The following is a 16557-nucleotide window of genomic DNA, read 5'->3' as shown; positions in this document are numbered from 1 at the left end:
TGCCAGGCATGCTCCTGCCCCGGGGCCTTTGCACTTGCTATTCTCTCTGCCTGGAATGCTCTTCCTCCAGAGCCCCACAAGGCTCCCTTCTTCCCCTCCTTCAAGTCTTTGCTCATTTGTCACCTTCTCAGCGAGGACCTCTCTGCCCTCTCTAATTAAAAATCTCAGTCCCCCAATACTCTCGACTCCCCTCCATTTCTCCAATACACTTATCCCCATCTGACAGACAGTGCATGTTCATTATTTTATTTCCTGAGTCTCTCCCCTGCCAGAGCGACCCTCTGGGAAAGCAGGAGTTTTGTTTTACTTTCTATCAAGGCTGCAAGAGTCTAGAACTGGGTCTGGCATACAGCAAAGGCTCATTTATTGCTGAATGAATGCGTAGATTGGGGGAGGGGAGGACAAGGTGAGGCCACATTTGGGACCGGGGCTGGGGTGGGGTGGAGAAGGGAGCTGCTGCCCAGAGGGACTCGGTGAGATTCAGGGTGGGGGCCAAGGCCAGCAGCTGGCAGCGGTTTCTGAGAGCGGCTGGGCCTGCCTGAACAGGGAAGGGGTCCGGCAGCCATGGTCACCTTGCTGGGACTGGCGTGTGGGGCCACAGGCCTGTAAGGCTGGGCCTCTCTGCCACCTGAGGCCTGCATGGCGAGGTGTCTGCCTTGTCCCCAGGGGAAAAGACTCAGGGTCACTGGTGGAGTTGGGGTAGGGCATTGAGGACAGACAGTTGGGAGCCCAGCCAACTGCCTGGGAGGCAGGCCTGAGGCCACCCCCTTGTCCCCAGATATCCAGATCTTGGGGGACTTTGGCAGAGAAAGGGGCCAGAGCCTGGTTTTCACAGGCACATGGCCCAGGCCAGCTTGCTGGAAGGAACAGACCAAAGGTGGGCATGCATTCAGGGGCTGTACAGGGACCCAGGCCTGTTACAGTCTCCTGTCCCCCTGCCAGGACACCTGCCCCATGTGCTGCTGAGTCCTTGGCCGACTCCACCTCATCGGCCCCACAGCTCCCCATGGCCTTGTGCTGCTGGTCTCAGGTGTGAGGCTCCCAAGGGAGGGCTAGGGCCTTGTCTTCTCCCCGGCTGGCCTGGGCCAGGACTCATCAGGAGGTTGGCACCAGCTGGCAGTAGGGGGCAGGGTCGGGGTTTAGCAGGTCCTGCTTGGGGGGAAGAGAGAACAGAATTATGACTGGGTGGAGGGTGAGAGTCTTGGGGAGACAGAGAGGGACAGAGGATGAAAGACAGAGTGAGATGGGGAGAAATATATAGAGAGAAAGAATGGAAGAGCAAGGTGGAAAGAGAGTGAGACGCAGAGAAAAGAGGTCCTGGAAGAACCAGGAAATGAGGTGGACACAGTGACAGAGACAAAGAGGCAGGAGAGACAGAGAATGGAGAGAGAGACAGAGATGCAGAGAAACAAAGATGTGTAAAGAGATGCATCTTAGACAAGGCAGCATGAACAAACTGGAAACAGAGAAAGAGAGATTAAAAAGGACACAGCCAGAGAAATTGAGAGAGAGAGAGAGAGAGTCTAAGAAAGGGGAAGACAGACACACAGACATATGTAGGCCACTCAGAGAGAGACAGAGCCACAGGGACAGACAGCAGACAGGAGGGGATGGAGAGGGACTGAGCCCTGTGGTGGGGTTTCACTGGGGACCCGACTGGCTGTGTGGCCCCGGGCAATCCCCTGTCCCTCTCTGGGCCTTGTTCCTCCTGTGCAAATTCAAAGTTTTGGATCCCTTTTGCAAAGAAGGAAATCACAGCCTTGGGAGGAAAAGGGACTTGCCAGGGTCTCTCAGGGAGGCGGTTTGGGCTTCTCCGAGAGCTGAGACCATGAGGCTTGTGGGGACAAGGGGAGGAGAGCCCCCAGTTTTGGTTGTCTTGACCCCTCCCCACCCAGGCTTTGGGGCTCCTGGATCCATGGGATCCCCACCACCCCTCCCAGCTCCCAGCTCCATACCTGGTACTGGTGGTTCTCTGGCCCCGCCTGTAGGGGTGGGAGCGTGGGCAGGGGCTGCAAGGCAAGGACACAGGTGAGTGGGCGCTCGGCACCCCCACCCTCTAATCTTTGACCTTTGGTTCTGGGACACTCTCAGATTCCAAGTCCCCATCATCCCTCCCAGACTGCGAGGCCCCTGGGCAGAGGGGATTAGCTCCCTTGCACCTCAGCGTTCTCTTCTGACAAATGGGTACTGGGCCCCAGCTTTGTGTGGTATCCTGTCAACCACTCCGTTAACTCTCAGTCTACCCCTGTCAACACCTCTGGTTCTAAGCTCTTAGCCTTAGTGTTTTAAGTTTCTCTTATTTTTCGCTTTTTTAGAAAAAGACAGGATCTTGCTCTGTCACCCAGGCCAGAGTGCAGTGGTGCAATCATGGCTCACTGCAGCCTCAAACTCCTGGGTTCAAGGGATCCTCCCTCCTCAGCCTCCCTGGTAGCTGGGACTATAGGTGCACACCACCATGGCTAGCTAAAATTTTGTAGATATTTGTAGATATAAAATTTTGTAGATTTGTCTCGCTATGTTCCCCAGGCTGGTCTCAAATTCCCGGCCTCAAGTGATTCTCCCACCTTGGTCTCCCAAAGTGTTGGGATTTATAGGTGTGAGTCATCATGCCCAGCTAAGTTTTTCTTTTTATTTAATCTAAATAACCTCTTTTTTTTTTTTTTTTTTTTTGGGACGGAGTCTCGCTCCTGTCACGTAGGCTGGAGTGCAGTGGCATGACCTCGGCTCACTGCAACCTCCACCTCCTGGGTTCAAGCGATTCTCCTTCCTCAGCCTCCCAAGTAGCTGCGATTACAGGCATGCACCATCACACCTGGCTAATTTTTGCATTTTTAGTAGAGATGGGGTTTTGCCATGTTGGCCAGGCTGGTCTCAAACTCCTGACCTCAGGTGATCCACCCACCTCGGCCTCCCAAAGTGCTAGAATTATAGGCGTGAGCCACCGCGCACAGCCTAAGTAACTCATTTTTATACACTTTTTGTTATATATATAAAACCTCCCCATTATAAAGGGAGTAGCTGCTCAGTGCAGAAAACACAGACAAGTATAAAAGAAAAGAAGATAAAACCCACCCAGCAGCCTTCACACCCCAGAGACAAATGCTGCTTCTGTTGTGCTGTTTCCTTCCAGTCTCTTTTCCTTAGGATTTTTACAAACAGGGAACAATATATAGAGAGTTGAGATTCCCAGACTTGGTGTCAAGGTGGCCCAGAGGACCACGGCCAGCTCAGAGGGGAGGTGCCTGTTAGCATTGGCTTCAGGGGAGAGGCTGGGGACGGGACTCACCTGGGCTGGGTTTATGGACTTCATGTCACTGATGGGGGACACCAGGAGGACCGGAGAGGGCATCACTTCATAGATGTTGTTGTCACCTGAAACAGGGGACAGGGGAGGTACCAGCTGACAGATGGGTCCCACAGGCCACTCTGGCTGCCTGTTGACATTCATTTATTTATTTATTCAACGAACATTTGTGAAAATTCTTCTTCTAGCCAAACCCAGTGCTGGGGACACAGTGGCGACCATGTCAATCCCGGGCCTGCCCTTCCGGGACTCACAGTCCAGTGGGGGACACAGACCAATCTCCAGAGTGACAACCTGGAGTGTTTAGGGCTGGAGTGGGGGGACTAGGGGTGGGTGGGAACCCAAGAGGGGGTGCCTAAGCAGCCTAGCACTCAGTGAGGGCTTCCTGGAGGGGGCATCTGAGATAGTAGAGAGAAGTAAGAGTGAAGCTAAGGCAGGAGAGGGTGAATGCAGAGGTCTGGTGAGAGAGCCAGCTGTGTTTCAGAAACGATGTTTGATCTGTCTTATGAAGGGCCTTGAGAACCATGTTAAGGAGACTAAACTTTGTCCCAAGGGCACAGGGGAGCCATGGAGGGCCTTTGAGCAGAGGAGTAACAGGATCAGAATTTTAGAAAGATCTTGTCTCGGGATGGGTTGGAGGTGTCTGGAGGCTGGGAGACCAGTGAGGAGCTGGGTGTGGGGGGGTCTAGGAGGCTGTTAGTGGCCTGTGGGGGTGGATAGGATCCACTCACATGATGGGATGGGGGTGCCAGCCACTGAGAAGAAGAGAGAAAGCAGGTTTGGGGTGGTGCTGATGTGCTCAGATTATGTGGGTGGAGTTCAGGGGGCCCCAAGGAGGTCTCGGGCAGGTGCATTGGGAGACCCCTGAGTGAGGGAGAATAAGGGGGCTTGTGGCTATGGGAGAGAAGGGAGGAGCTGAGAGGAGGGCTAGGTAGTGAGATCTGGGGCTCTTGCCTTACCAGCATCATGAGCAGGGCCCAATTCTGGTTTCTCTGTGGTCGCCATCCTGGGGACACATGGAGGGAATTGATATTAGGATAGAGAGACACTCGGGTGGATGGAGAGAGACTTAGAGAGGCTGGAAATCCCACCAGGCCCCTGAAAGCCACATGGTCTCTCCTTCAGAGTGAGCTAGGATGAGGCCTGAACTATCCCAGACTCTTATTCCATAATCCCCATCCGCAGTCCCTCAGTTTCCCTAGCCACCACCTCATGCCAATGAGCAACGTTCTCCAGACATCACAGACATCACCATTTACAGAGATCACCCACATGGTCCTGCTCCATCCATCTGTCTTAGATTTCCTTAATGTTTCTCTTTATATTGATTCATTTGAATATCCTTATTTATTTTTTATTTTTATTTTTATTTTTTTTTTTGAGACAGAGTCTCGCTCTGTCGCCCAGGCTGGAGTGCAATGGCGTGATGTCAGCTCACTGCAACCTCCGCCTCCTAGGTTCAAGGGATTCTCTTGCCTCTGCCTTCCAAGTAGCTGGGATTACAGGTGTGTGCCACCATGCTCGGCTAATTTTTTTTTTGTTTTTGAGACGGAGTCTCGCTCTGTTGCCCAGGCTGGAGTGTAGTGGTGCAATCTCAGCTCACTGCAATCTCTGCCTCCCAGGTTCACGACATTCTCCTGCCTCAGCCTCCCTAGTAGCTGGGACTACAGGCACCCGCCACCACGCCCGGCTAATTTTTTGTATTTTTAGTAGAGATGGGGTTTCACCGTGTTAGCCAGGATGGTCTCGATCTCCTGACCTCGTGATCAGCTCGCCTTGGCCTCCCAAAGTGCTGGGATTACAGACGTGAGGCACCACACCCGGCCTATGCTTGGATAATTTTGTATTGTTAGTAGAGACAGGTTTTCACCATGTTCGTCAGGTTGGTCTCGAACTCCTGACCTCAAGTGATTCACCCGCCTTGGCCTCCCAAAATACTGGGATTACAGGTGTGAGTCACTCACCCGTCCTGAATACCCTTAATTTAAAAAGTACATTGGAACCAAGTGAAGTGGCTTATGACTATACTCCCAGCACACTGGGAGACCAAGGCAGGATAATTTTTTGAGGCCAGGAGTTTGAGACCTGCCTGACCCACAAAGTGAGATTCCGTCTCTACAAAAATTAACCAGGCGTGGCGGTGCGCACCTGGGGTCCCAGCTACTTGGGAGACTCAGGGTGGGAGGATAGTTTGAACCAGGGAGGTCGAGGCTACAGTGAGTATGATTGCACCACTGCACCCCAACCTGGGCAATAGAGTGAGACTTTGAGTCTGAAACAAAAGTACTCTTGACACCACTATAGCGAGTTTGTTAATTCACCAAATAAGTATTTACAAGCACCAACCATGTGCTGGGCGTCACTGAAGGCACTGGGGACACAGCAGAGCACAAGATGGACAGAGATCCCTGGCTCCCTGGAGCAGGCAGTCTAGCGGGGAAAGAGAGGGGAAGAAAATTGGAGTAAAGCATTGACAGTAGAATATCAGAGAGCAACATTCCTTCCCTATGAAGGAAAATGGAGAGGGGGGAGGGGGTGGAAGGTGTGCGTGCGGTTTTGAGTACAAAAAATAATAATTGACTGGGTGCAGGGGCTCACACCTGTAATCCCAGCACTTTGGGAGTCCAAGGCGGGCAGATCACCTGAGGTCAGGATTTGAGACCATCCTGGCCAACATGGTGAAACCCTGTCTCTACTAAAAATACAAAAATTAGCCAGGCGATGTGGTGGGTGCCTGTAATTCCAGCTACTCAGGAAGCTGAGGCAGCATAATCGCTTGAACCCGTGAAGGGGAGGTTGCAGTGAACTGAGATCGCGCCACTGGATTCCAACCTGGGCGACAAGAGCAAAACAAGAAGCAAGCAAGCTTGGAAATGGTGCATTCCTGTAGTCCCAGCTACTTCGGGAGCTAAGATGGGAGGATGGCTTGAGCCCAGCAATTCAAGACCAGCCAGGGCAACACAGGGAGATCTTATTTTTACAAAAAGTAAAAAATAAGCTAGGCATGGTGGTGCATGCCTGTAATTCGAGCATTTTGGGAGGCTGAGGTGGAAGGATCACTTAAGGCCAGGAGTTTGAGGTCAGCTTGGGCAACATAGCAAGACCCCATCTCTACAAAAAATAATAATACAGATAATTAGCCAGGTGTGGTAGCACAGGCCTGTGGTCCCAGTTACCCAGGAGGCTGAGGTGGGAGAATCACTTGAGCCCAGGAGTCTGAGGCTGTAGTAAACTATGATCACGCCACTGCACTCCAGCCTGGGTGATAGAGCAAGACCTTGTCTCTCTAAAAAAGAAAAAAGAAATAGACCAGGCGCAGTGGCTCACGCCTGTAATTCCAGTACTTTGGGAGGCCGAGGCCGGCGGATTGCCTGAGATTAGGAGTTTGAGACCACTCAGGGCAACATGGTGAAACCCCATCTCTACTAAAATACAAAAAAATTAGCCGGGTGTTGTGGTGCATGCCTGTAGTCCCAGCTACTTGGGAGGCTGAGGCACGAAATTGCTTGAGCCCTGGAGGCAGAGATTGCAGTGAGCCAAGATTGCTCCACTGCACTGCGGCAAGACTGTCTCAAAAAAAAAGAAGAAGGAAGAAGGAAGAAGGAAGAAGGAAGAAGAGGAAGAGGAAGAGGAAGAAGGAAGAGGAAGAAGAGGAAGAAAGAAGGAAGAAGAAGAAGAAGAAGAAGAAGAAGAAGAAGAAGAAGAAGAAGAAGAAGAAGAAGAAGAAGAAGAAGAAGAAGAAGAAGAAGAAGAAGAAAAAGAAGAAGAAGAGGAAGAAGAAGAAGAGGAAGAAGAAGAAGAAGAAGAAATCCATGGCACATAAGGAAGAGTTAGGAAAGGAGACAAAATTACTGCTTTCAAATTCTGGGAACTGGTGAGTGGCAGAAAAATTAGACATTTTATCTACAATCAGTTCAGAATCAATTTCAAGAGACAAAGTTCTGAAGACGCTGATGTCATAAGAAAGGAATTTTTCACGAATAGACTCTCCCTGGGGGAAACAGGACCCCAACTCTCTCTCTCTCCCCACAAAGAGGTAGGTGGCATCTGATAGCTTTGCCTGCCGCTGGCCACTCCCCTTCTTTGACAATAGCATCCAGTTTTCCTTTGGAGGGCTGGTCTACACTCTCAATTCATTTGATTAAACGGAGTTGGATCTATCCCAGGCTCTGGGGCTGCACAAATAGCCCAAGTTTGGCCAATCAGGGCTTTCCCTGGCCACCAACCCCTGGCCACAGTGATTGGGTCATGAAAAGTCAAGTGATCTGAGTTAAGCCAATGAGAGGTAGACTTGGGGTTTTTGCTGGAACTACCAGGAACAAGGTTGTCTCCTTGCTAGGAATGGCTGAACCGGTGGAGTATGAGCCTGCCCCTTGGGAGTGATCTTGTTGCAACAGGGGAGAGCCTGCCTAAGAATGAAGCCACCGAAGAAAAATACAGAGTTGAGGAGTATATAAAGGAGTCACTTGAGAACACTGAGCCCCTGGATGCAGCCCTACCTGAAGTTAATAAGTTATGTAGTATTAAACAATTCCTTGTTTTTGGGCAGGGAACAGTGGCGCATGCCTGTATTCTCAGCACTTTGGGAGGCCAAGGCTGGAAGATCACTTGAGCCCAGGAGTTCAAGACCAGCCTGGGCAAAACCTCATCTCTACAAAAAAAAAAAAAAAATTAGCCAGGCCTGGTGATGCACACCTGTAGTCTCAGCTACCTGGGAGGCTGAGGTGAAAGAATCACCTGAGCCCAGGGAGGTCGAGGCTGCAGTGAGTCGTGATTGCACCACTGCACTCCAGCCTGGGTGACAGAGCGAGACCCTGTCTAAAATTCCTTGTTTTTGGTAAGTCAGTTTAAGAATAGGTTTCCTGTCCCTTGCAATGCAGAATTCTGTTTTACACAGGATAGAAAGATCCTTTTCACCCCAGGAGTTCCAAGATTTGATGAGATTGTGTATAAGCCGGATGATGTGACTTGTGGAAGAATCCACGGGGCTTGAGAAGACAGTGGGAGGAGACAGGAGAGGGACGCCTGGGGACCCTGTACCTGTGGCTCTGGCCCTTCCAGTTCCTTGTCACCAGGAGATAGGCAATGCAGCTGATGAGAAGGGCCCCAGCAGCAAGAGATCCAATGATGGTGGCTGCCAGGATCCCAGCGTTGGTGGGCAGGTGTGTACTGGGTAGTTCCTTATTCTTTTCTGAGGGATGAGAGAAAGAAAGAGAGAGAGGGGGGACTGTGCGACGTCTCCTGAGGGCTCCCCCAATCCCCCACCGACTGTATCAGTGACTGCCTGGAGAATTGAGGTGCAGTTTCCTATTTCTAGCCCAGAGCTTTCTCCTGCTTTTCAGATTTGAGTATCCAACCATCTGGGTGGCACATAAAATCCAACATGTCCCAGTGGGCCGGGCGCGTTGCTCACGCTTGTAATCTCAGCAATTTGGGAGGCTGAGGTGGGAGGATCACTTGAGCCCAGGAGTTCGAGACCAGCCTGGGCAACATAGTGAGACCCTATCTCTATTAAAAAAATTTTCAACATGTCCCAGATGGAACTCCTCAGCTCTCCCCTATCTCAATGTCACCAGTTCCCTAGGGTTTCATATGACCCTCAGCACATCCAAAATCTGTTTGCTGACAAGCTCCCCAACTCTACCCCATCAAACTGATTTTTTTTTCTTTTTTGAAACAGCATCTCACTCTGTTGCCCAGACTGGAGTGCAATGTCGTGATCGTGGTTCACTGCAGCCTCGAATTCCTGGGCTTTAAGCCATCCTCCCACCTCAGTCTCCCAAGTAGCTGGGACTACAGGCACACACCACCACTCCTGGCTAATTTTAAAATTTTTTGTAAAGAAGAGGTGTCACTAAATTACTCAGGCTGGTCTCAAATTCCTGGACTCAAGCAGTTCTCCCGCCTTGGCCTCCCAAAGTGTTGGAATTACAGATGTGAGTCATCGAGCCCAGAGCCAATCTGCTTTGCTTTTTCTCACCTCAGTTGATGATACCTGAATCCTTTTAGCAGAAGGATGAGGTTCTGGGCTGTGTTTTGCAGGAGATGTAGGGGACTCGGAGGATTCTTAAATTGGACTTGCCAGAATTAAGACCACGCCTACCTGGCTCTTACCCTCTGACCTCCCCGCTTTACTCTCAAACTGGACATCTGTTCTATCCCAACCCTTCTTGGCAGCTAAGCTCATAGATTACGAGATCCTAATGCTGCCTACTGGCTGTGTGACCTTGGGCAAATTACTCCATCTCTCTGTGACTTGGTTCGTCTGTGAAATGAGAATAATACGAATGCCTAGCTCTTAGGGTTGTTATGAAGTTTGAAATACACACACACACACACTGTTCTCTCAATGATCCAACAAAGAAACTCTATGCCATTTTACAGATAAGGAAACTGAGGCATGGAACAGTAAATTGCCTTGCCTGATGGCTCACTATAAGTGCAGTGCTGGGATCATACCCAGGCCACCTGAACTCCCTAATGACCATGCTGTGCAGCTTCCAAAAGGGGCACCTGTGACCTGGGAGCCCCGGAAACGTGGGGAGAAGCCACCTCAGGCTCCATGAGTGAAGTAAGGACTGTTGTCTCCAACCGGACTAGAGGGTCATTTTATGCAGATTTGTGTAATCAAATGAATGCATGTGTTGAATTAACTTTTGCCTATTTCATCTGTTTCTCTAAAATTTTTTCTATCCACTGTCCAAAACCCATTTTAAAATTTAACTAGGGACCAGGAGTGGTGGCTCACGCCTGTAATCCCAGCATTTTAGGAGGCTGAGGTGGGTGGATCACCTGAGCTCAGGAGTTGGAGACCAGCCTGGGCAACATGGCGAAACCCAGTCACTACCAATAAATAAAAAAAAATTAGCCGGATGTGATGGCACACGCCTACAGTCCCAGCTACATGGGAAGGTGAGGTGGGAGGATCACTTGAGCCTGGGAGGTGGAGGTTACAGTGAGCCGAGACTGGGCATGATGGCTTACTCTTGTAATCCCACGACTGGGAGGCCAGGGTGGAAGGATTGCTTGAGGCCAGGAGTTTGAGACCAGCCTGAGCAATACCAGTAAGACCCTGTCTCCACAATTTTTTTTTTTAAAGGCATGCAATCTATTTACAAGTGCTCTACCCTCATGATCTAATCACCTCCCACAAACCCCACTTTTTTATTTTTTGAGATGGAGTCTTGCTCTGTTGCCCAGGCTGGAGTTCAGTGGCATGATCTTGGTTCACTGCAACCTCTGCCTCCCGGGTTCAAGTGATTCTCCTGCCTCAGCCTCCCATGTGGCTGGCATTAGAGGCACTTGCCACCATGCCCAGCTAATCTTTGTATTTTTTAGTAGAGCCAGGGTTTCACCATGTTGGCCAGGCTGATCTCGAACTCCTGACCTCAGGTGATCCACCCACTTCAGGCTCTCAAAATGCTGGGATTGCAGGTATGAGCCACTGTGCTTGGGTGGGACCCAAGTCCCACCTTTTAATACCATCATCTTGGAGTTTAGGATTTCAGCATACGAATTCTGGGGTGATCTGCATCCTGTGGAAATGCCAAGGGGCCACAGCACCTCCATCCCTCAATCACCTTCTTCTTGTCTCTCCTCTAAGGTCACTTCTTGAGTGAGGTCTCCCTGATGACCCCCCTTCCCATGTCACATCATTCTGGTTCATGTTCTTTACTCAGCAAGTCATAACCACTGCGTGCCTCTATTTTTCAATCTGTAAAATGGAGACAATAATGGCACCCACCTCATGGAGTTGTTTTAAGGTAAAAATGAGTAAATATAGGGTAGTGGTTCTCAACCAGGGGTGATTCTTATCCCAGGCTGGAGACATTTGGTAATATCTGAAGACATTTTTGATTGTCATGACTAGGAAGGTGCTACTGGTACCCAGTGAGTAGAGGCCAGGGGTGCTGCTGAAATCTCTGCAACGCACAAACCCTCTAGTGGGAAGAACTGGCCAATACAAAACATCAGTAGTGCTGAAGCTGAGAAACTATGCTTTAGGGAAAAGGTTTAAGATGGTGCCTGGCTCTTCACAAGCATCCAAGAAATGCCAGCTGTCATTATTGTCCACCATCCTGTTCCTCACACTTTGCCCCGAGTGGATTCATCAGTAAATACTCGCCTTATGAACATAAAGATTGAGGGATGCATTCCTCACAACCAGGCATACAGTAAGTGCTCAATTAAAATGTGGTTAATGTCAGTGCATGTGAAAGGTAAACGAGATGGTACATTCTCCAGTGTCAGGCACAAGGCAGGCATTTCATAGATATTTTATTAGTTAATGCATGTGAGGGTTAAAGACTATCTCTGGGGACTGGTATACAGTAGACGCTCAATATGTGTCAAGTGAATGAATGAGAGGACCAAATGAAATGGTGTTTGCACAGCACCTGGTGCATGGTAGCTGCTCAGGGCTCATTAGCTTCCTCACCTTATCCCCAGACCCTAACACTTACCAGCTACCTGGACCTCAGTCTTGGCCTTCATAGTCCATTCAGAGTTGATGGTAACGGCTACTTGGTAGGTGCCACTGTCTGTAGGCTGGGCGCGGCGCAGCAGCATAGAACCATTGGGAAAGCCCACGATGTCTCGCTGTCCCATGGCACTGCCATCCCTCTGGGGCCGTTGTATCCCAGGGATGTAGGTAAATAGCCTCGTGCCTCCATACATCTCCTCCCCCAGGTACCAGTTGAAGTCCTGGAAGGTGTCTGGGACACCCTGGACTGACAGGAGAAGGTCCTGATTCTTTTGAGGCTGTTCTGGAATCTTCTGGATGTGGAGGGCTGCCTGGGAGCCTTGGAGCATCCAGAGAACCAGGATTGAGGCTGTGGGAAGTTATAGGGAAGGGCTGAGATCAGGGGTGTTGCCAGGGACCATGGCATGCTCCTCTCTAGATAGAGATCTTCAGGCAGGAGCAAGGACTTTGAGTGCTGCTCATTGGAAACAATGCTGGGATTGATTAGTGATGTCTGCCCTGGGTGCAGGCGTGGGAACATAGGCATAGATACCACAGATTTGCCATCCTATTGATCCAGAGGTTTTTCTACCTTGAGATGCTGTGTGGCCTGCTTCTAAACACATGGACTCTCTGAATTCATTCATTCATTTATTCAACTAATACTTATAGGCATATGTAATATATAAACCATAATACCAACTATATATAATACATCTAAACTTCCTTCAATTTCTAGACACTGGAGATATAGCAGGGAACCAAACATACATAAATTCCTGACTTCATGGTCCTAACATTATAGAAAATTCCATAGATAAAATGGCAATGAGGCTGTGATTCTGTTGCCCCTCCCCCATCATACTCTCATTTCATCCTCTCAGGTAATCTTTCCCTACTTCTAAGAGGAAACTTCAATCTCTGGGCTGAGTCCTCATTTTTCCCCTCGGCCTTTAGGGTCTATTTCCTCCTTACCTGAGAGCAGGAGGCTCTTTGAGAAGCAGCCCTGGGTCCCCATGGGAATCTCCATCTTGGCGTCTTGTGGAAATGCCAAGGGGCCACGAGCTGGACACTAAGGGGGCCAGAGGGGTGGGCCCTGGCTGTCTGAAGTAGACCAGCTCAGTGGGGATCCCAGGGGTGCCTTAGAGACACCGCTGAGGCTGGCCCAGCCCCAGCATGCCCTGTCCATGGGCTCTGGAGGCTCCACCTATACTCCCTGGGATGGAAGCACAGACAGAGGTTGAACCAGTTTTTCAGGGTGACTGGGGAACTTCCCAGGACTCCTCCCCTGACCCTCTTCAACCTCTTTTTCTCACTCAGCGTGACTACAACAGCAGTCACTATAGCAATAGTCATAGCAGCTGCTGTTTGAGCAATTCCCCTAGGTTTGCTCAAACACACACTACCTCATTCAGCAGCCACCATAAATAACTGTTCCCATTGCACAGATGTGGAAACAGAGGCCCAGGAAAAGAAACAAGTCTGCCAATAGACAGAGGTGGGATTTCACCTGTGACTGACTCACTTGAAGGCTCTGAGACAGGCCGGGTGCGGTAGCTCACGTCTGTAATCCCAGCACTTTGGGAGGCCAAGGTGGGTAGATCATGAAGTGAGGAGTTTGAGACCAGCCTGACCAACATGGTGAAACCCTGTCTCTACTAAAAATACAAAAATTAGTCAGGCATGGTGGTGGGTGCTTGTAATCCCAGCAACTGTGTAGGCTGAGGCAGGAGAATCACTTGAACCTGGGAGGCAAGGGGTTGCAGGGAGCCGAGATCGCGCCACTGCACACTAGCCTGGGTGACAGAGCGAGACATTGTCTCAAAAAAAAAAAAAAAAAAAAAAAAAAAAAAAAAAAAAAAGCTGTTAGCCTAGTGGTTTTTTATTTTAATTAATTAATTTTTTTTTTGAGATGGAGTTTCGTCTTGTTGCCCAGACTGGAGTGCAATGGCGTAATCTCGGTTCACCGCAACCTCTGCCACCAGGATTCAAGTGATCCTCCCACTCAGCCTCCCGAGTACCTGGGATTACAGGCATGCGCCACCACGCCCAGCTAATTTTGTATTTTTAGTAGAGACAGGGTTTCTCCATGTTGGTCAGGCTGGTCTTGAACTCCTGACCTCAGGTGATCTGCCCACCTCGGCCTTCCAAAGTGCTGGGATTACAGGCGTGAGCCACCGTGCTCGGCCTGTTTTTTTTTTTTTTTTTTTTTTTTTTTTTTTCTTGAGTCAGGGTCTTGCTCTGTCTTTCCATTCACGAACATTATTTTGTAGTTTTTAAGAGTGTGTGTGGTTTTTTTTTTTTTGAGACGCTGTGTCACCCAGGCTGGAGTACAGTGGCACAGTCTCAGTTTACTGCAATCTTCCCAGGTTCAAGCGATTCTTCTGCCTCAGCCTTCTGAGTAGCTGGGATTACAGGCATGTGTTACTATGCCCGGCTAATTTTTGTATTTTTAATAGAGATGGGGTTTCGCCATGTTGGCCAGGCTGGTCTCAGACTCCTGATCTCAGATGATCCTCCTGCCTCAGCCTCCCAAAGTGCTAGGAGTATAGGCATGAGCCACTGCACCCAGCCCCAGAGTGTATGTTTTGTACTTTTCTGGATCATGTTTATTCCAAGTGTGTTATTCTTGTTTTTTTTTGTTGTTTTTTGTTTTTTGTTTTTTGAAGACAGGGTCTCACTCTGTTGCCCAGGCTGGAGTATAGTGGCATGATCATTGCTCACTGTAGCCTCTAACTCCTGGGCTCAAGCAATCCTTCCATCTCAGCCTCCTGAGTAGCTGGGACCACAGTTGTACACTAACATCCCTGGCTAATTTTTTTATGTTTTGTAGAGATGGGATCTCACTATGTTGCCCCAGGCTGGTGTTGAACTCCTGGGCTCAAGTGAACCTCCTACCTTGGCTTCCCAAAGTACTGGGATTACAGATGTGACCCACCACACCTGGCTTAGCCTAGTTTATAAAAAGCATTCTCCGTTCATTCCAGCATACACTCCCAGTGCCCAGTCGTGGGTGCTGGGTGATGTTGGTGACACAGTGATGATTGAGACCATCTCTGCTCTGCCCTCCGTCCACAGTAGGGCACACAGTCCTGTAGGGTGTGGTGGGCAGACCCCTCTCACACAATTATGATCCAGGGTGATCAGGGCTGAGATGGAGGAGCCCAGAAGTCTGGGAGAACCCAAGGAGACACACCTCATTCAACCTGAGGGTTAGGGAGGGCTTCCTGCGGGAGGGGGCATCTGAGCTGAGACCTGGAGTGAGAGTAGAAATGAGGCAGATGATGGGGTGAGGCAGCGTGAGATGCACCAGGCAGCATAAACAGCAATGCAAGGATGTGGAGGCTGAGATAGTCATCAAGGCATATTGAGGAGGTTGCAATATCTTGGGTGAGTGGAGGCAGGAAGGAGGGCGTGGGGCATGTGTGTGTAAGGCTGGGAGGTGGGAGGATCAACTATGCTCTATTGGTTGGATCAACAGAGCTTGGGTGATGGAGGGTCTAGTGTTATGCTGTTTAATATCATAGCTATTAGTCATATTTAAATATAAATTTAGGCCAGGCACAGGTGACTCACACTTGTAATCCTACCCCTCTGAGAGGCTGAGGTGGGAAGATTGCTTGAGCCCAGGAATTTGAGACCAGGCTGGGCAACATAGTAGGACCCCATCTTTACAGACAAAGAAATTTAAAAAATTAGGTAGGCTTGGTGGCTTTCAACTGTAGTTCCAGTTACTCAGAAGGCTGAGGCAGGAGGATTGCTGAGCCTGGGAGGTCGAAGCTGCAGTGAACTTTGATCATGACACTGCACTTCAACCTGGGTGACAGAGTGAGACCCTGTCTCAAAAAAAAAATACTGAATAGGCCAGGTGTGGTGGCTCATGCCTGTAATCCTAGCACTTTGGGAGGCAGAGGCAGGCAGATCACTTGAGGTCAGGAGTTCGAGACCAGTCTGGGCAACAGGATGAAACGCTGTCTCCACTAAAAATACAAACATTAGCTGGCTGTGGTGGCGCACACCTGTAATCCCAGCTACTTGGGAGGCTGAGGCAGGAGAATCGCTTGAACCTGACAGGTGGAGGTTATAGTGAGCTGAAATTGTGCCACTGTACTCCAGCCTGGGCAACAGAGCAAGACTCCATCTCCAAAAAAAAAAAAAAAAATTGAAAAAAAAATATATATACACATATATGTAAAAGTGTATATATGTGTATAAATATGTATACATAAATGTATATACATGTGTTTATATATTCAAAGTAATTAAAATTAACTGCATTAAAAAATGCAGTTCCTCAAACTAGCCACTTTCAAGTGCTCACTAGCCTCATGTGATCAGTGGCTACTCCACTGAACTGCACAGATGGAGAACGTTTTCATCATCATCTCAGAAAGTTCTGTTCGGGAGCGAGAGCTGACCTTGGGAGCCGAGGCAAGCGGTGCCAGGCATTTCTACCCGGTGAGGTCCATCAGGAAGAGACAGCTAGGTCGGGGTGTGGCGTACCCATAGCACTTTGTGTGTGTCTGAGTGTTCCGGACACACGTCTTCAGCTTGTCAGGGGTGATGTATCTTCTAGAGGCCTCAGGTTGAGGCAGATCAGGAATCTTGACGTTAAACTGCCTTGAAGGATGGAGCGGCCCGGCTATAGACTGAATGGCTGCAGACTCCAGGGCAGCTCTGCCATGAGCTGGTGAGTCTGGCTGAAAACCTGGTTCTACCCGCATTTGGCTGGGGGATTTTGTGGCAAATGACTTCACCTCTCTGGGCCTCAGCTTCCTCCGCTGGAGAATGG

At 49.7% G+C, this 16557-nt stretch overlaps 1 protein-coding gene and 1 long non-coding RNA gene across 5 annotated transcripts; one reads left to right on the top strand and one right to left on the bottom strand.

Annotated features, from left to right (window-relative positions):
* Positions 1–240: 240 nt before the first annotated feature.
* On the bottom strand, positions 241–13574 carry LOC105478514 (CEA cell adhesion molecule 19). 4 transcript variants are annotated; one of them, XM_011735902.2, is made up of 8 exons: positions 12741–13574; positions 11767–12135; positions 8345–8495; positions 5651–5734; positions 4264–4310; positions 3287–3372; positions 1956–2009; positions 241–1152 (listed from the first exon to the last, which is right to left on the bottom strand). In XM_011735902.2, exons 1-8 carry the CDS (start codon positions 12793–12795, stop codon positions 1096–1098), a joined length of 903 nt encoding a protein of 300 aa, XP_011734204.1. In that variant the 5' UTR covers positions 12796–13574; the 3' UTR covers positions 241–1095. The 4 variants fall into 4 exon arrangements, with proteins under 4 accessions (XP_011734204.1, XP_011734205.1, XP_011734206.1 ...); XM_011735903.2 differs by having other exon boundaries at positions 241–1149; XM_011735904.2 differs by lacking the exon at positions 5651–5734 and having other exon boundaries at positions 279–1152.
* On the top strand, positions 7134–9990 carry LOC105478513 (uncharacterized). The gene is made up of 4 exons (XR_003017335.2): positions 7134–7340; positions 7644–7816; positions 8202–8466; positions 9689–9990. It is a non-coding gene; the product is annotated as an uncharacterized lncRNA (long non-coding RNA).
* Positions 13575–16557: the final 2983 nt, after the last annotated feature.

Source organism: Macaca nemestrina, chromosome 20 (assembly GCF_043159975.1).
Source record: "Macaca nemestrina isolate mMacNem1 chromosome 20, mMacNem.hap1, whole genome shotgun sequence".
Lineage (NCBI taxonomy): Eukaryota > Metazoa > Chordata > Mammalia > Primates > Cercopithecidae > Macaca > Macaca nemestrina.
This window is presented reverse-complemented; position numbering and strand designations above follow the sequence as displayed.

Bases quoted from the DNA above. Each gene is read 5' to 3' on its own strand.
- LOC105478514 (XM_011735902.2), bottom strand. From the start codon at position 12,795: ATGGAGATTCCCATGGGGACCCAGGGCTGCTTCTCAAAGAGCCTCCTG. The intron at 12,136-12,740 runs GTAAGGAGGAAA...AACTTCCCACAG, and splicing joins AAAGAGCCTCCTGCTCTCAG to CCTCAATCCTGGTTCTCTGG. The intron at 1,153-1,955 runs GTATGGAGCTGG...CTTCCCCCCAAG, and splicing joins CAGAGAACCACCAGTACCAG to CAGGACCTGCTAAACCCCGA.